This window comes from Lytechinus pictus, chromosome 3 (assembly GCF_037042905.1).
Source record: "Lytechinus pictus isolate F3 Inbred chromosome 3, Lp3.0, whole genome shotgun sequence".
NCBI lineage: Eukaryota > Metazoa > Echinodermata > Echinoidea > Temnopleuroida > Toxopneustidae > Lytechinus > Lytechinus pictus.
The window spans coordinates 25,806,113-25,832,221 of NC_087247.1; the positions used below are offsets into that span (position 1 = coordinate 25,806,113).

Sequence of the window (26,109 nt, forward strand, 5' to 3'; positions counted from 1 at the left end):
AAACCCTTTTTTTTAAAGCCCAAAGGTACTCAGCGGAGAAGTAATGAAAATATATAAACTCTTCATTGCTGTGTTTTACAGTTTATAAGCTTTCGATTGATTGACCTTTCAATTTCACTTTAGGTCCAATCGGGGTCTGGAAGCAATGTTTTCAAAGTGAAAAATTTACTTCTAGTTTACAGGACATTACATTGTTGGGCATGATCATTAATTGGGCTCCATTTCTTTTATTCCTTCTTTCTTACAAATATGCAGGAACTCCTTGGACAGATGCCTTAGTTCATGGTGTAGCAGAAAATACACCAAATATCATTTTGTAGTTGCAGAAGTGGCACATTTCAGACCGGTTTCGAGGTGACCATTAGTGTCATCTACCCCACTGTCAAGCTGGCGTACCCAATGGGAACAATGGCGGGGGCCCCAACGAGTGCCGATGCCTGTCTTAGTATAGTACACAGCCTCATGTGCCATCGGCAGGGAGGAGAATCAGAATCTTTTGCAAAGAGGGCCATTGAAAGTTTGGTGAAAAAACTGAAAGAGAAGAGAGATGAGCTGGACAGCCTTATCACAGCCATTACCACAAACGGTGCACATCCCAGTAAATGTGTCACGATACAAAGGACATTGGATGGCAGGTTACAGGTAATTTAACTCCATTTTACTAGCTAGCAACAAGCGAAAAAGTTGGATTTGTCTTTGTAAAAGACTCACCCGACTTTTAAAAAGGGGGAAGAGGTGCGTGTTATTCACCGGCAAATATGGTACCTCAAATTCCATCAAAAGCTAATATGCTTTCGACAAAGTTTATTAATTCCTTTTAATTAAAGAATCATTAACTTTACACCAAGCCCGTGTCTTATTTTCTTGTTTTGATGATCATGGGAAAAAATAAAGATTTGTACATTTTGGGAGCACAATTTTGATATATTTCTTTCATTTATTTATTTTTCTTTTTAAAGAATTAGCAAAACACCATATTGAAAATGTTCCTCAATTGGGCAGGGCCTGTTGATTGTTTTAAATTGATGGAAACCTATATTATTCAGGACACTTTTCTAGTTTTTGTGACGAGGAGAAAGGTTTGGAATGGGGCCTGACATACTGGTTGTCAAACAGTCATTTGGAATGGAATTAGTGTTGCAATGTTAACTTTGTATGAACTGAGTTAAACCTTACAAACAATGGGAAGGAGAGGGGTGCTTTTTCCCCTGTCCTAATTGCAGGCACGTGATGGTTCTTATTTCTGAGAACCTTTGTATTATAGATGGCGTGAGGTGAAAATGTTTTCTTATTACCTCAATGTTTATCATCAAGGGAGGGTATTTCAAAGGTAACTGGTTTGCATTTCCCCCCAGGAAGGAACAGTTCTCCTTTCCAGGTTGTATTAGAAAGTGAAACCTGTCTCGGAGAGAGCTCACCTGGATATGGCATATTAGACGGTTTCCTCTCAGGAGTGTGCATGTCACACACTGCACTGCCAATATGTTTCCCTTTCTATCAACAAACTAACCTATTTCTTACCAACTCTCTTTTGCCCCCCTTGCCAGCCAGGTCATTTAAAACGAAAATAATTGGAAAATGTGAGGTTTTTCTTGACAAGGTAATAGTTCTGGTAAATAAGTAATAAATACTAATGTTCGTACTTTTGAAAGGTTTCAAAGAGGAAATCTTAAAACATACAAAAAATTATATTGATACAACAAGAAAAGATCAACAATCACCAAATGTTTGTATTTGAATGTTAGGACTAACCGGGTGTGATGGGGGGGGGGGGGGGTAGCCAGACAGGAACCCTTTTTTGTGGGGGGGCTGAGAAAATATTTTTCTCTGCCTGTCAGAAAAATCTGAATCAATTAACCTACTCTTTGATGTGACAAAGCTTAGCTTTCCTCAAGTTGGGAAGAGATTTCTGTGCCACCTCTTTGATGAAATCCAGGACACACCATGACCAAAAGCTTTAGGATACAGAAAGTTACCAGAACAAAAAATCATTTTTTATTTTATTCTAGAGCAATTAAACAGTCATTCTTAAATAAAAACATTGTACCATCTCATAGTGATTACTTTAAAATCAATAATTTGAATGGAATACATTTACTAGTCCATTACATGATTTACATCAGGTGTATCGTCACTTGCAGTGGATAGTGCTAACAAATCACCAGCGGTGATCATTACATGTAACATGTTGTTGAGTTGTTATCACTGCATGCGATTGAATTCAACTTGTTTTCTCTCTTTGTCAGAAGAATTGTGAATTTGTGAGGTAGAATACATCATTGTGCGCGATGCATATTATCCATAGTGATGTATTATTTGTCACATTACCGAGGTTTCGTTTCTCTGCGACTGCTACGTAATCCTAGTTCACTGGAAGTGGTGACACCGCTCGTTCAGTATCACGTTCGTACAATGATGAGAACAGTTTCGATTTCAGTCGACGTACCCGTACCAGGCCACAGCATAGACTGGCGTGATAGCGAGCGGGCCAAGAGCCGATGCTCAGCCGGAGGATTAGGCATAGCATCACGCCACGAACCAGTTGGGTGACTTGAGGGTGCAGCATTTGCACTCTTGCTCTTCGCATGCTTAAAAACGTTCTTACGTATGTGAGAACATGTACCAATATGAATCCCACAGTGTAGTTAACAATTTAAAATGATATCAAGAGAATGGATCGTTCAATTTCCACAGTTTTATGAAAATACATTGAAAATATGCATTTTGAGGAGAGATGCATGAATAGCGGATCTCGACGAAGTTAATCCCTGCAACCCTGGTAGAGTCATGCTGCCATGCCTGCTGAGCGCTGCATGTCGCAAGATGAGCTCTGGAAGCTGGGTGCGCAAACGTGGCACAAAAGCCCCAAAACACAGTTGTTTGGATATAGAACATGAATTGTACCTTCTGGATATGTACACTCCCCTCCAAAAGTTTGGGAACACCTGCCTTCAGTGTGTGTTTTTCGAACTTTGGTAGACTTTACTGAAGTTAAGCCTCATAGTACAGCTGTATTTTTGTTTTAAAGTGAAGGCTATACACAAGTGTACATTTTATCATTGATTCAAACAAATTCAAAGCTCTTAAGGGACGTGCAGCTGCCAAAGAGGGCAGGCTACCAGTCAAGATGGCATTCTCTAAAAAATGCCTACTTCTTTTAACATTGTTCTGTTTGGGGTTCTTTTCTGAAATTCTTCCCAATATTTTGTGAATGTTACAGCAGATGTCCTCAGAATTTGTTGCTCAGTATTGTTCATAAGACAGTTAATTTATGGAAATCTGCATCTTTATCCTGGAAAACATCTGAACTTGACAAATGCCTAATCCTTGTTTAAAGAAAATACATGGAAGTGGAGTAGACATCAGTGCAATTTGAAATTCATGAATTCAAAAGTTATTCAGAGTTTTTTTACACTTATTCCAGTGCACCTTCACTCATTTTGCCTATTCGGTTTTCTTAGTCAGAAGTCAGTCACAAAATTAAAATGGCTATGACAAGACAGCTTTCTTTGGAAACATGTCAGTCAATTGTAGTTTTGAGGAAAGAAGGCTACTCCATGCAAGAAATAGCCAGGAAACTCAAGATCAGTATCCATGCGGTTCACTACAGCCTGAAACGCAAAGAAGCCACTGGGTCTAATGGGAACAGGAGACGAAGTGGTAGGCCAAAAACAACATCTCCTGCTGAAGATAAATACATTCGGGTGAGCAGTCTGCGCAACCGTTGTCTGACTTGCCCACAAATTACAGCTGGCCTCAACAACACCCGTGAGATGCCTGTATGTTCTTCAACTGTTAGAAGACGTCTCTGTGGAGCAGGGCTGATGGGCTATGTGGCTTCAAGGAAACCACTCCTCAAAGAAAAGAACCGGAAGAAAAGGCTTGCTTGGGCTAGGAAGCATAAAGACTGGTCTTTGGAGCAGTGGCAGAAGGTTCTTTGGTCTGACGAATCAAAGTTCGAGGTGTTTGGCAGCAAGCAACGTACCTATGTGAGACGGCGAAAGGGAGAAAAGATGCTACCCCAGTGCATCAAGCCAACTGTGAAACATGGTGGTGGTAATGTCATGGTTTGGGGTTGCTTTGGTGCACAAAAGGTAGGCAGCTTGCACAGAGTAGAGGGTATCTTCAACCAGCACGGCTATCATTCAATCCTACAGCGGAAGGCCATCCCTTCAGGGAAACGCCTGATCAGAGAAGAATTCGTTTTCCAGCAGGACAATGACCCAAAACACATGTCAAGACTATGCAAAGACTACTTGAAGAAAAAGGAAGAGAAGCAAGTCCTGGAAATCATGGATTGGCCACCCTAGTCCCCAGATCTCAATCCCATCGAGTTTTCCATCAAATTTTCCATATCAGTGAAACACTGAGTATTGTTTGATTTTATTTTTGTGTCTGACTTCTGACTAGGAAAAGGAAAAATGAATGAAGTTGCACATGTTTTAGTGTAAAAGCTCTGAATAAAAGCAATAACTGCATGTAATAAAAGAAGTTAGCATTTTGAAAGAATGCCATCTTGACTGGTAGCCAGACATTTAAGAGAGTATAAATTTGTTTGAATCAATAACAAAATGTACACTGCTGTATAATCTTCACTTTAAAACAAAAATTCAACTATGCTATGAGCCTCAATATCAATAAAGTCTACCAAGTATATAAAAGCACACACTGAATGCAGGTGTTCCCAAACTTTTGGAGGGGAGTGTAGATGCTGAAAACATGACACGAGATGTGATGGGAAAGCTGGTAACAAGCAGTATCTTCCTTCACCAGCCCTGCTGAATCACTAAAATTTGAATGTTTCATTCATTTTTGTTAAGCTAGGATGACGTCACCTAGCGCTCGTTCGAGCACTAAGACACCGAACGTCAAAACCCTCAATTAAGAGTCACAGATTTGGGCAGTGAATGAGAGGGCTCGTCACAGATTATTTCGCGCATGCGCAGAGCTTCCAAAACTCCTTAATCTTGCACATCCACATGGCCCGTCACAGAAAACGAAAGGTCTCTAATGCTAATAGTAGTGCACTGTGATATAAGCTCCACTTACACGTAGGTATCACTAGCGAGTGGTGATCAGTAACATCATCATTCAGACATTAGCATGATGTCTTATCTATAGCACAGACCTAGTCGTGAGTGGTGGTTGATCACGGATGGTTATCAATCACCACTTGCGATAATGAAGATGTGTGATCTATATGTACAATGTATCACAACTGGTGATTGATGTAACATGACCCATACATGAAGCCATCGGCAACAATGTCTGAAAAGTAGACCATGGTTAAAGATTTTAACAAATTTTGAATTTTGGTCATGACTGAAATTGAAAAAAAAAAAAAATCAGATTTGACCTATTTTTTTAGATCTGGAGGTTTTCGCAATTTTGAGAAAAGTATGTCAGAATTTGTAAAAGGTTACATGCTGGCACATGACTTGGCTGTTGGCATTGTTTTTCTTCCTCGCAGGTTGTTCTCATAATGAATTGGAGTGAATTATGTGGTCTCGGTAGATAATGAGTCATCATGGGTATTGTGTGGGTATCAAGTAGCTTGTATGCTGAGCTGAATCTTGGCATGCTTCCCCAAAATTATATCATATACGAAGAAAATCAATGATTCCTGAGGGATCATCAGATGGTTTTAGCAAGTAGTTAGCCCCGGGCATGTTGAAAAGATTTAATCCTTACATCTCATTTTGATCATGCAGTATGAGTGACTACATGTAGAAATGTGGATAGAATATTGCACTTATTTACAGAAGTGTACGTTCTCACTAATTCTTGCACTTTGTAAATTATCTAATTCATGGATAATATAATGTTCAGTAATACATGTAATGTACTTTTTCACGTACATTTAGCTGATATCTAAGGTTTTGACTTCTAGGAGTTATGATAACAGCTATTCCTCAAATACATGTATATGGGATATCAAGTTCAAGAGTTATTTCCTGGAAATACTGTATAGTAGCTAGTAGAGTGTTTCACATGTAATTGCATTAAATTGTAATATCAATTGAGCTTAAGTGGTAGTGTATGAATATGTAATTAACACACCCTTAAGGCAGTTATGAATCATACAGTGTTTGATTTGGAAATCATTTTATGTGGCAGTGATCATCCATCATAACGTGTCCAGAATCTAGTTGTAGAGTACATACATGTACATGTGTATTATCACAAAACATTCTTTAATGACATGTTTTTTTTCTTCATGCTGAACTATCAAATAGTGCAATAAATTCAGTGCGATCATGCACCTGTATTTCCTCCCCCCCCCCCATATTTTAAGTTATGACTTTCCCCCTTGCCCTGATATCCAGTATAATAGCTTTGTGCCATATATCCCTTGTGGGATGAGGGATGAAGTTGAAAACAAAAAGTGTACAGTGAACGGGATGATATTGTAATGATACATGTACCATGAAGATGCTGGTAAGCTCGAGCAAGAAAATTGAGAAAACTTGCACTCAAATTGTGTTTCCAGAGTTTAGTTTTATTCATTTTAAGGGTTGAAGTTGATATCATGAGAGAAGTTTGATATGATGAAATATATAAGAACTTAGCCAGTTAAAGGCTTTTCATGATTTGTTTATTTAACACATTGTATATTCCTTTATTGATTAGAAACTATATAATATTTCTTTGTTGATGATTTTAGGTTGCCGGGAGGAAAGGTTTTCCACATGTGATTTATGCCAGGATATGGAGGTGGCCTGATTTGCACAAAAATGAACTGAAACACTTGAAATTCTGTCAGTATGCATTTGATCTCAAATGTGACAGTGTGTGTGTAAATGCATACCACTATGAAAGAATTGTGTCGCCTGGTATTGGTGAGTGTACATGTATTTTGTGATTGATTGTAATTTTATGTTTTGGAAATGTGAGCGTTATGAAAGTAGAGGCAAAATTATTGCAATTGAAAAAGTTAAAGACCCAGATCGGACCCCAAAATAAAATTGACAAATCCTATACCAATTGAAAGCTAATGAACTACTTAATACAGAAATGCAAGCTTTATGCATTTTCACTGCTATTTTGCTTAAGAATAGCTCCAATTATCGGGCTTCGAAAATAGACTTTCTTGCTGTAAAGGGTTTCACAGGGCTTTCACAGGCCTTGAGACCGTGACGTCAGGTTGTGTTAGAAGCGGTGTAATTCCATATAGTTGTACACAGAAAAAGAGGGTGAACTTCCCCCCTTCCAGATTATGCATTTTATTTTCTTCACTTCTATCACATAGAGATATCAAAAATATCTTTTTCTGCAAGCTTGAATTGATGAAATCTACGGCTTTTGACTAGTTTTCACCATATTTTATTTCCTGCTTATTTGGCACAGCTTTCAAATTATATGCATTCAGATTATGTGTATTAAACAAGTTTTTCTGAAATAGCAATTTAGGCCCAATAAGAGCTAAGAAAGTAAATCACACAAAATCTAGTGAAGAGTTGTAGGTTTCCATCCATTTGGTCACTGAATAATTGTCTTTATGATTTTTTCTAAAAAATCGAATTCAGACTCTAAAAAGCAGAAAAATAACCCCCTTTGTCAGTGTACAAGCCTATGGAATGACAATGCTTCTAACACAACATGACGTCATGGTCTTGAGCCCGGAGAAAGGCAATGGAAAGCATTTTGTCCAAATCCCCCGCGAAACCCGTTAATTTTAGTTTTTCTTAAGCAAAATACTCAGCTGTTAAGCAGTGAATATGCACAAAACTTGCACTGTTGTACTATGTAGCTTATATATTTCCCATTTGTCAATTGCACTTTAAGCTCCGGTCTGGGTCTTTAAAATAAAAGTAGTTTACTTAAGAAAGATCAAAACACAGAGAGTAGCCTTAAAAAATAACATGTGGGCATACTTAAATATTCTATTCTTGGTAGCCTCTAACCTTTAAAATATATTAATATATAACATCCATTCACAATATTCTATGGCATGCAAGAAAGAGGCTCAGTTTCCAAAAGTTTACATGCTCATTTTACTATCTTCATCAGAAATCATGTAGACACTTCTATACAGTGTGCATGTACATGTAGCTTGGAGGCTTATAATCCCCCCAAACAAAAAAGTATAGGTAACATATTTTCAAAAGTTTGTTCTAAAAATAGCCTAGTGTTGGAAGTAATTTCATTGCAAATATTGTATCAAAAGCACATTTAAAACATTGAAAACATAGACCTTTTATATATTCTTAAATTGTAAAATGCATTATTGACTGTCAGCATGTACACATACACCTTCTTTTTCCTCCTTGTTTTTTTTTTCTCCCTAATATAATTGTCTTCCTTTTCTTTCCTTATAGATCTGACTGGGCTTACATTACAACACACAGGTGAGAGAACCAATGTACATACCTGTGTGTGTTACATTGCTTATCATTTAATTTTATATACATGTATTTATTCATGTTTCATGCATTTGTATATTTACTTCTACAGTCTATTGAAATGAATCTCTTGTGGAGCATCATTGCAGAAAGAGTTGCGTTTAAACACAAATCAGAATATCAATACATGTAGCAAGTCTCAAATGCATGCTTTTGATTGGTTGAAAATCAAGTTGTGCATGATTCTTAGAATTATGTTTGATTGCAACTCTTTCTACAATGGGCCCCTGGCCTGATGACCTCCAAATGGGCCATTCCGGTTAAGGAGAGAAAACGGCAAGGTCAAAATCGAGCCCCTCCCCCAAAATATATATCAACATAAGAAATTTGTAGTGAGTGAATTATTATTCACCAGTCCTGTAGAGATAGCTGAAATGTACTGAAAATTTGGACAAACAGAATATATACTTAAACAAACTGGAATAAAACAAAATTAAAGACAAACGTGATGGAGTTGGATTACCATAAAGAAGTCTGATGTGTATGTTTGTTGATAATTCCAACTAAATTGTTGACATGTTTTACGTTTCAGAAATATTGCCGTTTGAAAAACTAGTATTGAGACGTTACCATGTCCGTCCCCTGATATTAGATTCATTAATCTCTTATTATATCGAGACTGTAAATCATCTTGTCTTTCTTAACCTTATCATATTATACACTCATGAGGACTCTTTCAATCCCATATGGTATGATAAGATATTCCATGCACGAGAGATATGAAAATGTACTTTCAAAAATCTGATATTTTTGTCCGTCCCCTTCGTAACGTCCCAACTTTCAAGTTTCTACCACACACACGATACGAGATTCATCTCAAAAGTTCTTGAGCACGTGCGCCGGTCAACCCTGTTCATACACATACAAAATTTTCCATGTGTGTTTTCAGTCACGTAGTCCCAGGGAGAAAAAAAGCATGTCCGTCCCTTCAATATGTCTGCCGTAACGTCTAAACTTTCTGGCTTTGTCTTGGGTGATTGTTATGTTTTGGTGTTGATTTCTCGTATTTTGTCGCGGTGTGTTGATTGATTAGTAATATTTTTCCGTACTACCATCATTTCTAAACGTATTTGTAAAGATATCCAATGATTTTCTTTCTTTATTAGAATATAATTTGCATTTACTTGAATATATGTTATCAAATTACGACGACCTAAATATTGATGATTATTACAAATATTAAGGAAAAATCTACGTAATGTAGTAATCAAGAGATGTAGTCTTGTTGGGAGTTTCATTCTGAACAAACAAATAAAACAAATATATGTAGGTAAGGAGATAATCCGGAAAATTATATAGATATCATGACAACGTTACTCATTTGATGTGGACATGATTTGAGGGTGTCCACCGTCGCGTCTCAAACTAAAAAAGTTTACTTACATGCATAATCGATACTTTTATTTAATTCTGATCTACAATCATATCTAGTTGGCAAGATTATCGAATTCTTATTCTTCATAATGCTGCAAAATAAAGCAAGAAGTTTTCTTACCTTTTTGCCATGCTTCACCTTCGCTAGGACGTTATTCTGAATCACAAAGACATGTCCAATATTTTATCCAATGACGTCCAAATTGTAAAAACGGCACATCGTACATTATCTACTCTTTTATAGATAAAATGTGTATTTCCATAATAAATCTTACGACTGCCCATACCTTCCGAGACACTTAAAAAGGTTTTATCAATTTTACATGTAAACAAAATGATGTAAAAGGCACTAGAACAGACTAGACGTTATGATCTCCATGAGGACACTGTAGAATTAAATGTCCGCAATAACGTCCTCGTAACAATTATGTATTTTGCCGTATTTAGTTTTATATTTATTTCAAAAACATATCAAAATTTTCTAATCGTTCTCAGAAAAAACGTTTAAATCACAATCAGGCTTTACGTTTATAAAGTGATCACCGTACGTGATGTTTATGGCTGCTCTCTTTACTTCAGACGTTATGATTTTAAAAGACAATGTCTTCCGTAACGTCGCACGACTTTTACACCATAATTTGTTGCTGGTGATTCTTTAGATTTAGGTGGTTATTTTATTCACATGAATTCATGAAATAGTGCTTTCAAGCAACTTTGATTTTCTGTTCTAGAATTAAAAAAAACAATTGAAAGATATAAAAACCACAAATTAGACGTTACGACTTTGACGATGGACATTGCCAAAAATGTGTCGCATATATAATTTTAATAATGCTTGAAATTGTCTTTATTTTCATTTGTTTTACCTCGCAATAAACTAGTATTCAAGAGTTGAAAATTTTTTTTAATTTAGGCATACAGTATCAAGCGATGCACGATGTGACAAGTGTCCTTTTAAGACGTTATTTATTCTTTTTAATATTCCACAATGTCTCATATAAAATCCAGGATTTTTGGAAAGTGGCGGCTAAATTTTTTTACATCGAGGGCTGCGAAACGGGATGAAAGTCGGGGGGGGGGGGGTCGACCATGCAAAAAAAAATCAAAATCATGCAAAAAAAAATCAAAATCAGATGTTTTTTTCTGATGGGATAAAGCCATCCCAGCGCCCCCCCCCCCCCCCCCCCCCGTTCTGGGACCCCTGGTATCAGCGGCGGTTTGGATTTAGGTGCCCAAATTATGTCAATGTTGTGTGGCCAATGTTGTAATTCGAATTGTGACAGAATTCCATTTTCTTCTCTTTTGACAATAAAATTATAATCTTGCTTTAATCAAATGTATTTTATTTTATTTTATTTTGGATTCTGAAACAAATGTATTGAATAAACATATTTTAATGGTTCGCTACCTAAAAAGATATTTTATACGGTTTCATTTGTTCCTGAATGTACCATGCGGCGGATCCGGATATGACAAGGGGCTCAAACTGATGACTTCCCAACAAAATTGATATTTTTTAATGTTCTAAAACTATTCAAGTTGGTTTTTGGACGTTTTGTGTAAACATTTTATGGACGTCAAAATGTGGTAGGTTTTAGACGTTTTAACACCTTTTTTTAAACGTCAAAATAACCCCCTCCCCCAAAAAAAACATTAAAAAAACTTTCGGAAGTTTGATGAGATGATGATGGTGATGATAATGATGATTGATGGTGATGATGATGATAATGACAATGAAGGTAACAATTTTGCACAATGGAGATCCGATTAATGGTCGTAATGACAAGAATGATGTGAAATCATTTTAACAAGCTTTCTGCCTTTTTATTGCATCCCCGATTTCCTATCAATTATTTTTCAATTTGTATAAAATATGTGCCAACAAATAATATCACTTTTGTTTAAATTTATTAGATTTTTATTCTCATTGTTATATTCTCGATCTTTGTCTGATGATTATTTTATCACCCAGTACTTTTAATGAATTTGAAATAAATGCTGAATTGATATTGACAACTCATTGTAGCATGAATAATCGGCATTATAGGCCTACGCAATAAAAAAGATCGTTCATTGAGGGCAGAAATTCTGTCAAAGGATGCATTTATAAACGATACAAGACACAAAATTATTTTTTTAAAGACGCATCACGCGAGACTTTATCTTTTATTATTTTCTTCTCCAATTTCATTCAAGGATTTCATCACGAAATTGTTATTTAAAAAAAAGACACATCACGCGGGACTTTTTTCCTTTTATTATTCTCTTTTCCATAATTTCATCACAGCATCAATCAATCAAAACATTCACAACCTAATAATGATAAAAAAATAAAAATAAAAATAATTCTTATCAGGCGCTTTTCCAAAAGTTGAAAAGTGCTATACATCAGCCATTAAAAACAAATTGATTGCATGGATGTAACCACGTTATTTCGATATTGTTCCTATTTTCAATCAAATTTATTTGTTTATTCTATACATTATATTTCATTAGTTACTTTTAGTTCTTTCGTTAGAATTTATCTATTTCAATTTTATGATTATCAATTCTCCCCCCCCCCCCGTAATGTTACCGTGTCATTAATTTGCGTTGAAACAGTCACATCGTTTGTAAAGCCGAGAAAATTTCCTTTCCTTTTTTTTTTGAAAATTTGTTCCTTCATTAGCACCGTAACGTCTCAACTGGGGACACGCGAATTGTCTTCGCCACAGCGAAGAATTGCTGCACAAAACTCGATGTTCCTGTCTTTTATTTACTGGTATTTCATCAAATATCAGAGATGTTTGTCATTTAAAGGCACTTTCAAGTCATATTTTGGAATTATGCAATTTATTTCGATATCGCTTAGAGTAACGTCCCAACATACCGGCGTATCGAAGATTGCGCTTGCTACTGAGCTTGGCAGCGCAAACTAGTGCTTCGATCACCTCCGAGTTTCTTCTATGATCGACTTTATGCGTAAAAACAACGAAAATTTTCCTTATTTATTCATTTTTATGCATGTCCACTCGGGAAGAGTAACGTCCCAACATTTTTAGAAATCAGGTGATATTGTGAAATAGACATGCCAGCTTATCTTTTCCTTATCTGAACCAGTTTACCGATGTGTTGGCCTATCTAAAACACATGAAAAACCATGTAGGTATCTAGGAGATTTTATTTAAGCTGAAGTATCAAAGTTGCTAATTATAAGAATTGATGACAAAGATAAGGTTCTTTCGCAGGAGGGCCATTAAATTTGCTATAAAGTAATGTCCAATAATGGGACCTGTTCACTTTCTAGTTAGTAGTACAATTAACACGTAGACACTGTGTGGCCTACATTGCACATGTACTTTTCAATGAGATGATGGCAACTTGGCCATCTGCTGGTGTTATTATCACATGTTCTGTAATAGTTGGTACATGGTTGCTAGGTTACTGGGGTACAACAACACCTACATGCATTGTAGCTGTAAAAAAATACATGCTCTCTCTTCTGAACTACATAAAATTCAGCTCTCCAAACAGTTTTGATGATAAAGGTATGAGGTGCGAACAATTAGTTCAGACATTGAGTAAATTTGCTGTCCTAAATCGAAATGCCTGTGTTGAGAATTGGAATTTGTTATTAAAGGCCTTTGTGATCACCTGTAATTCTTATTCTTAGCGTGTTCCTCTTACTGTCATACAACTACATGTGTGTGTCATATTAAATACATGTACGCTATTTTGAGAAGAATCGATCTGTGAATTGATGGGTGTTGGTGGAAAGCTCTTTGATTCTTTTAAATTTCTTGTTTTTTGTTTAGTATTTGATCAGTAGTTATAAATATATAGTTTCTCATCAAAATAAGTTATTATCTTTATTATTTTTTCTGACCAAAGAAATTCAAATTGCAATTAAAAATGCACATTGGAATTGAAAATAAGATGAATATAACTACCAGCAAATGCTTTTCCATGATTTATCTTTACTACAGCAGGTCCTCCACGTGTGGTTAAAGATGAGTTTGGAGGAGAATGTATTCAGGTGGAGCAGAATATATCCCACCCTCCCGGCATGAGCAACGGGGGGATCCAGAACATCCAGCACCCTGCCGTACCCCTGGGCCAACCCCATGGTCCACCCCATGGCCCTCCCCACAGTTCATCTCATCTCCCGTCGCATGGATCACCTCATGTGTCATCACACGGCTCCCCCCATGGAGCACCTGGGCCATCATCAGCTGGGCTCAGCGATTTCAACCGTATGCTGGCACATCAACAAGGTAATGTGGATTCCTTGATATTGGAGTCTTTTATTCATGTGTTATGAGAGGCTGTATGCAGGAGCCTTTAGCCCAACCCCCCCCCCCCCAAGTTACATGGAAGGGGGAGAGGGGGCAAGGCAAAGACAGAAATGGGGGATATAAATGTCACAAATAACTATACAAATTGGACAAGAGAAAATAATATCATGTTCGTCTTTATTATAATGTATTTTATTGAAGTTTTGGATAGAGTGAATCGCAAATGAGCATATTCTAATTTTGTCTGGGTTCAACATACATCTATATGTTTGTACTAGGTATCTTCTTTGCAATTATTTTGATATGTGTGGTAACATTTCCATGGATGATATCAGTACACACACAGCACCATCAAATTTAGATTGGGTGTACAGTGGAAACAGAGTGTATATGAACATAAATTTGTATGTAAATTAATATAGATTTTTCTGATCAACAGTTGCATTTTTTTTACCAACAGTTGCAATTTCATCACAATTAAAATATTTTTGTTTACATTCTGCCTACTTTATTTAATCTTAACAGGTCAAGTTCCTCCGCCAGTTTCCATGCCCCCACATTCCATGGGTATGCCTTCCATCCCCCCACCAGCCCATCAACAGCCCCCTTTCTCTGCTCCAGGTCCATCTCAAGCACTCTCCACTCCTCCGGTTCCTGCCCCTCCGGCTCACTCGACTCCCCCTCAACCAGCCCAGCCATCTCCTGCCATGCACGCCAGTCATGCATCGGTTTCACAAGGTGAGATAGTGTAGGATAAGAAGCTACGTTGGTCATTATCATTGTATATAGTACAAGTGGTGGTAATAGAATAGATATTGTATTTCGTAAGGTTATGTGCTATGGTGGTAGTGGTAATATTATTTCTGTTATTAGTAGAAGTAGTAGTAGCAGCAGTTGTAGCACTAGTGGTAACAGCAGCTGCGATAACAATTGATTGAAATCAGTCTATGCGTGTGTTTAAAATGCACATCACATCGATGAATGTATGCACATATTCCTAATTGCATTATTTTATGACTTCATTATTTTGTTTTGTATCTGATCAGGTGCTCCACTAGCACCAGGTCCCAGTCCATCGGGTGGTCCGGGCCCATCTGGTCCACCTCCTCCTCCAACCCAACAAGCCCCTAGTCAAGGACCACCGTCTGCTCCTCCCATGCCACAACAGACTTCTCAGGGTCCTACATCACCTGTACCAAACATGACATCTTCATCTTTCCAGAGAAGTGAGTGTCTCATGGTTGATTTAGGGATAAAAGCCTATTTTAGTTATTCTTCGAAATCAAAATTCTGATAGATAGTTTTTAATAATATCCCCTAAAAGCCAACACTTATTTATTTAAAATAATTTTCTTCATGAGCCTATTAATGACATCATTTCTGTTTTGCCTGGCTGTACTTTTTGGCTATTTAGACATTTAAGTTTGAAAACTTAGCTTGTTTGGTTTGATGAGAGGATACTTGATACCTGATATTTGATACTTGATCAGGTGATTCCTCTTGCAGCTCTAAATGTTGAACTGGAATGAACTTATAGAAGCAATAGTTCTGAGGGGAATTCAGAATGAAGAGATATATATATAAACAGCAATCTCTAAGATGATTGAATGCTACAGTTAAATGTAATTAAATTGTAATGAAATAAACATCTTTAAAAATACAGTACAAGTCCAATGATTAAACAAGTCATGTATATGCAGGGACCGGCTATAATATGCAAAATTATTTGAACATTGCAGAGAACAAGAGATCCTATTTGAGGATGCAGATAGCTTATAATTTGTGTTGTATCTTGAAATCACACTGAAAGCTACCTGCTTTAGTGATGATTCACTTAAATCAGTTTTATAAAACAAATTTTCTAAGAATTTTATTATTATCCAGTCTTAAAAATATTTTCAGCTTTTAGTGAAACATGTGCAGGTTATTCAGACTCCCAGATAATGTAGATCAATCATTCTTATTTGAAATATCTCTGGATTTTTCACTTTTCTTCTATTTTTAGGTTCATGCCAACTTTTCATTTTATACCATGAGGTCATGAAAAACGTGTGGATAATGAAAAAATATATGCTTATTGATACTAGAGTAATAATAATAAATTGGAATGATACTGATTCATATTCTTAACTGCTATATTTTCCAGGTAATTCTGAGTCATGGGGAGGTGCAGGTCCTAGCGGGAGTACCTTGAACTACCGTCAGGGTGTCAACCCACAAGGAGTGAGTGGACAGAATCAGTTTCATGGTTACCAGATGCCGAAGGACAATGCAGCAGTGGAACCACCCCTATCAACTCAACCAGGTATGAACTATAGAGTGCCGAAGTGCGACGTCATCAATTTTCCGTTTTTGCATGTCAGCATTTTTTATACCATTTTGGTGAAACATTGATGAAAAAAAACCAACTGCCAAAATTTGGCGGGAATCGGTCCATGGGGTCTTAGATACGACCTCATGAATATATAATTAGCCCTGTTGAAGTCAACGTACCTGCACAATTAAATGTTAATGGATTGAAAGAAAATGGATAATAAATACACAAATGAAATGAAACTGTCTCACCTGCACCCCAACATTCTAAGGCCTATTGGCAGGGCATCCACAGCCTTGGATTAATAGTTAAATAGAAAGAAAGAAAAGTCAACAAAGACTGCAGTACACATATTTTTTTTGTGATGGATAGAAGGCTTAAAAAATCCTCAACATACCCTGATTATATAGCAACCCTGATGTGTTATTACACTGAATATATTTGAAAATTGAATCAGTATCTTCATAGAACTCTATTATTCATGTCACAATTTGAAGTGGGAAAGTCTGTGTATATTTGTATGTTAACCGATTATTTATGCATGTTTTTATTACTGACAATAATTTGGATTCATTATATTTTGTTCTGTATAGCTCCAGAGTATTGGTGTTCAATAGCCTACTTTGAACTTGACACCCAAGTTGGCGAGATCTTCAAGATCCAGTCCTCCTGTCCTACGGTGAAGGTAGATGGCTATGTAGATCCCTCAAGAATGGACAGATTTTGCTTAGGACAGTTATCCAATGTACATAGAACAGAGAGCAGTGAGAAAGCAAGGTATTTTATTAGTGTTCCTTTTGATAAAATGAAATGAAAAAGAGGCAACAATTATTTTGAATAAAAATATTTATTATGAAACGGGTCAGCATTTGAATACATTATGTTTTGTAATTTTTAAGAAATCTTTTTTTTGCTATAAAAATTTCATTTCACAATCATCAAAACACCTGATTTCATGAGTATATAATTCTTGCAAGTTCTTGTTGCTAATTGAAACTTTTATTGTTGGAAATGATGATTTGAAGACAAACGAAAGAAAAATAGAGAAAAGAGGTTGCTGGATTAAATTTATATAGCTTCAAATTCTGAGGTCTGTCTGGAAGTTAAAGTTTGGTTTGCTAAACTTTATCATTTTCAGCAAGTTTCACCTATGATTTATTCTGGGCTGCAATTGATGCATCGTAAAAGTACCATATCCTTCTTGAAATTTTGTTTTCAATGTCATCTCTTTATTAGGGCTGGGAAATTACCACGGGTACCCAAAGACAAAAATTCCTGAAAGTCCCAGGCCTACTCTTTATGAACTTTAGTTAGCCATTATTGACTGATTTTCTGTATGTGTAGTGCACATTCGGATCTATAGGAAATTCATGTGGAGACATCTTTGATCTCTTTTTCAGGCTTCACATCGGTAAGGGTGTACAGCTGGAGCTGAAAGGAGAAGGTGATGTGTGGGTCAGGTGTCTCAGTGATCATGCTGTCTTTGTTCAAAGTTACTACCTTGACAGGGAAGCTGGACGAGCACCCGGTGATGCTGTTCATAAGATATATCCTACAGCATACATCAAGGTAACGATGGAACGAGAAATTCAAAGCTTCTATCTAACTTCAGTCATTGGACGAGATATATTGAATTTAAATCTTAGCATGGCTGATGTGGGTCACATGATCTACTCTACAGCATACATGTATATAGAAGAAATGGTAGATGAAATCGTACCATAAACAGATTGCTTAAAAAAATTATTAAAATAATAAATAGAAAATAAAACAAAAAATACACTAGTATAGACAATAATTCCTGAAATTATGTTTCTTTTTATTCTTTAACTTAAGATGTGGTCCTATGTCAAAGTTGTGTATGGACATGACCCCCTATTATTTCATATAACATTCTTTACATTTGTATTTGGAATTGTTATTTGTTTCTGTAATGGAAATGAATTGTGTTTATTCCAGTTATGATCATCAAATGAATATCCAAGTGTTTATATGTACAAATAAAAATGATGTAACAAAAGCATTTTCTTCGAAATTCAAATGAGTAATTGGTCTGTACTAAGCAAAATAGCATGATATTTTTTTTCAGAGCAATAATACTTATGGCCTTATGTGCTGTCTGTCTTTGCTTTTCAACCGAGAATACTATTTCACGTTTGATTTATATATAAGCAATGTCAGACCTTAATCTAGATTTCCTAAAATGATTATTTACTGCAACTTGTCAAGTTTAGATTTGATGATGCCCCGTGAATTAATCATATTACAAATCATTAGTCTATTTATTTTACCAGTCTCGAAGGATGAAATAAGACTACCTTGCTCACTTATAATTCCAGAAGAATGTGATTTAATGAAAAGGGAAGTCTTGTTGTTATGACAATAATCCTCTTTTATCTGTATGTAGGTATTTGATCTCAAGCAATGTTATGCCCAGATGAAGTCACAAGCAGCCACAGCCCAGGCAGCGGCAGCAGCTCAAGCAGCAGCTGTAGCAGGACATGTACCTGGTCCATCATCCGTAGGAGGAATAGCACCAGCAGTCCGTAAGTGTATCCTTCGTTTAGCCTTTGGAAATGATGTTGGTTGTGATAATGAATATTTATGATGATGATGATGATGATAACTATGAGAATGACAATGATAAAGAAGTGGATAAATATACACAACAAAAAAAGTAAGTCCCCCCTTAAACAAACATCAATAATTTCCGAACCAATGCGAGTTTTTAATATATTTTTACATGAGCGTGTAGGTAATTTTATAAGCTACCCTCTGAGTAAACGTTATGGACGTATTTCACTTCATGCTTCAGTGAGCACCGTCAGAAGGCAAAAATGTCACTTTTCAAAAGTCACAAGCCAAATATCATGACTTTGATTCCATTTTATTGGAACTAATTCCACATTCTCATCATAAAAAATAGTCAGAAGGCTTGTAAAAGGTACTCTCTAAAAGACGATACAAAACTTTTTTGGCTAAATTTCACGGTTGAATAAACACAAGTCCAAATTTGCTATAATTGGATTTTTTACACACTTATATCAATAAAAATGATAGAATATGATGGCAGTTATTTTTGGAAGAGTTTCTTCAACAATATTCATCGTTTCACGGTTCAATGAACATTTATGGAAAACAAAAAATACGATTTTCAAATATCATAGGCAAGTATTGGTTCATTTTGGGAACTGAAAATGATCTTTTCTCAACTTTTTCGTTATGTTCATGACCAATTAACATGCTTCAATGATTCAAAGGCGTTTAATTAAATATCCACGCTTGAATGAACATGTGGAATGCGATAAGCTCTTTTTTACGTTATTGGAAAAAATGCAATTTGTTACTATGGATATCTGTCACAAACCTTGCATAGTTCATTTGATTTGATTTTTATGAAAATCCCGATGTTTAATGCATCAGTGAGCACACAATATTCGAAAATTATGCAAATGAGAAGAAAGTTCAAGGCCTTGGCCCCACTCTGTGTCGTATCGAATGGTTATTTTGGTGTGCGCGCCTTTTGGATAGTGTTACTCTGAAGCCATGTACGAAGTTTCATGAAATAACTATTGGCAGAAGTAACAAAAACCGTCCATGAAACAAACCCTCATTTCATATTTGTTAAAATTTTGACTTCGTCTCTCATAGACTTGTGTACATTATGGGTGCACATGTTGAAGAATAAGTAACCCCTTATTCAATATGGTGGAACTTTTTTTCACGGCTGTCTTTAGCAATGTCATTTGGCAGTAATGTTTATCAACCTATGGGCAGAATTCTGTGCAAAAATGAAATCGATTTGGTTATTTATGGATGAGTGAGCACGCATCAAAGTGGGAAAATTGGTATTTTCAATGTCACAGACTCATTTTAAAGGGTAATAAAGTGAATATTGGGGGCAAATTCGGTTTCAAATAAGACTTAAATTGCTATTGTTTTATCATCCATCATTTCTATCACCACACACTTTCCGAACTTTAAACATTTTCATGGTTGAGCGAGCACATTCGAAAACTTAGGAATGAATACTCTTTATACTGCATAAATGTATTCTTTTCCTAACAATTTCTCATGATCAGTTTAATTTATGGACAAATCAGTGGTGGGTCCAGAATTTTAAAATGGGGGAGGGGCCTATAATCGGGGTAGCCACCAACATTAACATGATCTAACAAGTTGTAGAGGATACTACCATAAACCCCTATGATGATACGTCACAATACAGGGGCCGGGGAAGGGTTTTCAAAGTGGGGGGGGGGGGCTGACCATGCAAAAAATCACAATCGTATGGTCATTTTTACATTTTTGTACATGCTTTTGGAAAAAAGTGGGGGGGGGACTGAAGCTCCCCACCCAGCCCCCCCCCTCGCGTCCGCGGCCCCTGCAATACATTGTGCTCACTCAACCATGAACATATGATATCAAAATTGTGTGTGGAGTGGGTAAATGATGGATATTAAAACAGCATAACACCATAAAATTCACCTAAAGACAACATTTGCCCAACTTTGTATTTGCACAATCTGGAAAACGACTCCTGTGACTTTCAAAAATTGTCATTTTTAATTCAATCTTTAATTACTCATGCATGACTCAACCGATCAATCTTATATTTCCCCAGGAGTTGCTTAATGAGTGTAGAAAACCACCTACGGAATATCATATCTCAAAATAATTCCGTTCAAAAGTTACAGCAATTTGATTTAGGGGGGACTTACTTTTTTTGTTGTGTATATGATAATGATGATGGTGGAGGTAAATACTGTTCTTGTAAATTGCATCTCACAATATGAATATACCATAAGTCAGTTGCAAAGGACTTTTTTGATATTACTACCCTATCAAAATTGATTATCAAAATGTATGTGTCTTTCAGTAGTTGCAATCTGAGGATTGTGATTTTCATTAAACACAGTGCATCGTGTATGCTTGAAAGACTTTCTCAAAATGTAGTGTAATGTTTTTTTTTGTAATGCAAGAAAAAAAAGATACCAATGAATATGCAAGGCATAATAAAATTACCTTCCTATTTTTAGCAAAAAAATGAATGGTATTGATATTATTTGTTGTTGTTGCTACTTCAGGTTACTCGGCTGCAGCAGGGATTGGAGTGGATGACTTGAGGCGACTGTGTATATTACGGATGAGTTTTGTGAAGGGATGGGGTCCAGACTACCCACGACAGAGCATCAAGGAGACTCCATGTTGGATTGAAATTCACCTTCACAGAGCACTTCAACTCTTGGACGAAGTCCTTCATACGATGCCTCTCATGGAACCGCATCCTTTAGACTGAGCCATCTCCTTGGCATGGCAACAAACTTTATATCTGACTTTTGCAGCGATGAGGATTCTCATGGTACGTGTGACTTGACAAACGAGGCTGCGATTATGTCACTTTTGCCCTTCGCTGCATTCAAAGGAAAGACTTGGAAAAGGACCCTTCAAAAGGCTGTCAAGCTTTAAGGATGAGCTCCTTTGAATCGTGTGTGAAGTTGCGGCATGTTTTCTGTTTCGTCGGGCCTCATAGCTTGGCTGAATGGATTATCCCATGGTGGAATCTGTTTTAAAATTATTGAGAATTACAAGGTCTGTGTTGAACCTTGCCAGTGAAACCAAAGGAGGAATGGTGCTATGTTTACAGGGGAACTTGTTTGCTTGGAGTTCACACAACTCTTTGTTGGCATTACAGAAGAGTACAATACATCCGGCTGATTATTGCTGAAATTGGAAATCTGAATTTTGTTGGGCCTGACCAATCAGCTATAGACCTTATGCATGTGAAGTCATCGCGCCGCCATCTTAGTGGCTGAAGCCCACGCGTTGGTGATCTGCAGCTGCATCTCTGACAACTCTGTTTACGCATATTCCCATGTGTCCTCTGAGGGAGGGCGCTATTGAGATTATGACATCATATGCATAAAGTCTATTGAGAGAAACTGGAAACTGATGTGATGGAAGATGGATATTACTTTATTCAAATAGATTCATGAACAGAGAGAAGGTAATTTGGGTGGAGATTTTTAGTTGTAATGCACATGAAAACAGCAGATAGAGGGAGAGAGAAAGAGAGTACTGGGGTATGAAAGACACAGGAGATTATTACAAAGGCAAAGGCAATTGATTTTTTTAGGCTTACCATCACCATTTTGTAATTTATTTGTTTACAAATCAAGATGAAATATTTAACTATTACAAGATGATCGTGTGCTTAATTGATTACAGGTATGATACTTTACTTTGCACATCTCACCAGAGCCAAAGATACCATGGAGATCATTCTCTTGAAGCATCTTTGCAGTAATTTTCACTGACAGATCTGCTCTCATCCAATCAGATGCAAGTATTTCAGTAGATTGTAATTGTCAGTGAAAATCACTGACATATTGCATCGTGAAATGGGGGCCCAGGCCTTGAAAGTTTAGACATTGGTTTATTACTCTTGTGAGGTGCAATATAAACATGTGGGGTTACAACGCTAGCAATAAATACAATGAAGATGAACTAACTTGGTGTGATCAAATCTGTCATTTCTTTCTTTTTTTCTACTGAGGTTTAGTCTTTTGGCATGTGAAACAAAAGTACTGAGGCAGAAACAAAATAGATAAAAGAACCTTGCCTCGTTTCTTTCTGTGGAAGCACTCTTTGTGATGTTTCTAAAGATGCGTCGCTAAACACGTGTATTTATATGAAAATATTGTGAATATTGTATCATATGGATATTTCTGAGTCGCTATTATGTTTGTAATTTTTCACGGTTATAATTTTTCTTCTCCATTTCACAGATTGTTGAATTTTGAGTAGTACTATACTGAAAAAAATAAATACCCTTCAAGCTTTCTGTTGATGTAGATCATGTACTATTGTTTATTCTATGTCTTCCATGAATATCATGCTATTGAGTGATCAGGTGATTTCATGGGGAGTGCTGTCGTCAACAGCTTTAAATGCTTGGGGTTTAAAAATGTGATCTCATTCCCCGGTGAGTTTTACTTGTAAATAACTTTGTTAATATGTAGCTTGATTTAGCAGAAATATATGTACATTGTCTCCTGATGAGATTGGCACTTATCTTTGATCATATCTGACTGACTCGTGTGTTAATTTCAAAATGACTTCCTCATTAATGCTGCCTGTATACTTTCATTATCATGAAGCGATGAAATGCCCCATACCAGTGCTAATATGAAGTTTTAAAGTTTAAGGAATGTGAATTTATCAATAACATCAGTAAATTTTTCAACCATAGTTTGGACACAATCATGATCTTCAAGAGTCAGGTTTATAAAAGACAGAATTCTTGATTCATTTAGGAATAAATGAGACTGGAATTATTCAAGGAACACACAGATTGCTTATTAAATATTTCTGTATTTTTATGCCACTTGTTTGCTGACATATATTTTATGATCAATACCTGAATGCAATGCTTGCTGCTTTTTGTAGAGTTGGTATAAATGAGTTATACCAGTTTGAATCATGATTATTCAAAATCTGCGAACAAATTTATTTGAACAAAATACAGTTTATATTAGTGTTATCAGCCATGGTATGATTTTCATTATTAATGAGCTTATCTGAAATATGTAAGAAGATATTGTTTTTTTTTCTTCTTAAATGCCTGATCAAGGTCTTGTATACATGTGTGTTTTTCTTGAGTACACTCTCAGAATTCCTTTGCCTTCGTATATGTGAAGATCTTGTACAGTTTTGTTTTACAACTATATGCAAATATCTGCAACCAGTTTGAGTTGTGTATGTGTCGGAAGAAATGTCATACATACAGTCTGTTGGATGAACGAAAGCATGTCATGTGTGAATCATTATAATGTATTTGCAAGAGTGAATATATCCAATCAAATATCTAGTTATGTTGCTATTCAACTTTGTTCAGTCAAAAGAGAATGATATACCTTAATCTTGGGACAAGTTAGCTTGTGTGAAAGCAGAAAAATGAAAGAATGAGTAAAATTTGACAAGAAAGTTATGAGCATTTGAGTGTTGAGATTACTATGCTATTGAGATCCTCCCATTGGCAATGAGAACGAGATCTGTGATGTCGCACATGTACGTCTCTCCCCTTTGGCCCTGAAAATATACCCCTTAACATCGTGTTTGCTCATTCTCTAATTTGACAAAAATTTCATCCATGATATAATGTTGTCAAACCTCTATTACACTCATAAAAAAGAAGACCTAATCATGAGTACAATACATATACTAAATAAATTGGGACGTTGTAGAGTGTGACGTCACAGATTTTGGTCGCATTACCAATAGGAGGATCTACATTGCTACTGTAGTTTATTGCTACATTATTAGTGATCCCAATATTCAAATCCTCAAACTTTCATTGATCTTTCTCTTTTATATGAATTCAACTGGTTTCATTATCTTTTTTTTTGTGTGTGTGTAAATCACTTGAAAAGAAATATTTCATCAGTAATTCTATATATTCTGAACATTGTGCATACAATCACCAAAACAGTTGCAGGGGTTGTATATCATACTTTGCCTGCATTTCTCCGACATGTTCATCCCCCAAATTTCAAATCCACTGATTGTGGTGTATTTGTAGGAAGCAGCTTATTTTTCAAGAGAACTAGATTCATGCACAACTTAATTCTCTTAAATCTATCCTGTCGTTACTGCCATTTTCATATACTCCATGAACTGGTTCAGACATTTCATCTTAACTGAAATGCACAATGTACAGGCATAAATATTATGGACAATGTACAGGCATGAATATTATGGACTTCTGTATTTTCCAATTCATATGCATTTGTCAGTAGTAGGCATATGAATTCTTGCAATTTTAATAAAAGGGCATTGTTTGAATATATTTTTTTTCTTGAAATTGAATCTGATTATACATACATTTACTTCTGTTTAATAGATAACTGAATAGGAGTTCAAATGTTTACCTTTCTATTTTGGTGTAGACAAAACAATCCACATAAATGAATAGGGACTTTCCCCTTTTGTTTGGGTTTTAAAAATTGGGTCAGTATTAGGGGTTTACTTAAGACTAGTAGGTTTGATATATATATATTTTACATTCAGATTTTGACTTGCAAGGTGATATGGTATGTGTGTATTCCTATGATGCAGGAGTTTTGTATTCCAAAGTGAAAACTTGCCACAAAATTAATGTTACTAGAAATCACGTATACTGCACAATATTATTATGACTACTAAGATAACCGCATCTTGATCTAGCTCCTGATGTCAAGTCGAAAAGAATACACAATCCCATCAAGTATTTTTCACACGACTTCAATAACTGTATATTATGACCCATTCAAGCCCACTCGTGATTATAAACGTTTTCTTGTATGTAATGCAATGAATTGGATTTGTGAAGTAATTTATTGTACACACGTAATGTTTCACTTGTATCATGTACAGTGGTGTGTAAATGTATTGTTTGATCAGTGCATAATAATAAAATTGACGAGTTACTATGGAATTATAAGCAAGCTGTTAAAAGGTGATTCATTTCATTTTGTGCTGTACATTTGTACCCCGGGGGGGCCACTTACATTGACGAGTGGATACCATGCGCGACCAAAAAAACACGTAAAAAGGATGTCCTTTTCACGATAGGGCACGTTACGTACGTAACGTGATAAGGGTGTCAAAAACACAAAAATAATGAAAAAAGGGTGTCTATTTCGCTAGGAAAATTACGTGTTTAGGGTCGAATTTGCGGGAATGATAAAACAAAATTAAAATGTTT

At 36.1% G+C, this 26,109-nt stretch overlaps 1 protein-coding gene across 2 annotated transcripts; it reads left to right on the plus strand.

Moving 5' to 3' along the window:
• Positions 1 to 253: 253 nt before the first annotated feature.
• On the plus strand, positions 254 to 25,845 carry LOC129257547 (mothers against decapentaplegic homolog 4-like). Of its 2 annotated transcripts, none has more exons than XM_054895902.2 (11): positions 254 to 642; positions 6,665 to 6,839; positions 8,319 to 8,348; positions 13,742 to 14,029; positions 14,576 to 14,788; positions 15,097 to 15,276; positions 16,197 to 16,355; positions 16,958 to 17,141; positions 17,765 to 17,933; positions 18,772 to 18,910; positions 21,452 to 25,845. In XM_054895902.2, the coding sequence occupies exons 1-11, from the start codon at positions 400 to 402 to the stop codon at positions 21,661 to 21,663; spliced, it is 1,992 nt and encodes a 663-aa protein (XP_054751877.1). In that variant the 5' UTR covers positions 254 to 399; the 3' UTR covers positions 21,664 to 25,845. The 2 variants fall into 2 exon arrangements, with proteins under 2 accessions (XP_054751877.1, XP_054751878.1); XM_054895903.2 differs by having other exon boundaries at positions 13,745 to 14,029.
• The last annotated feature ends 264 nt before the right edge of the window (positions 25,846 to 26,109 follow it).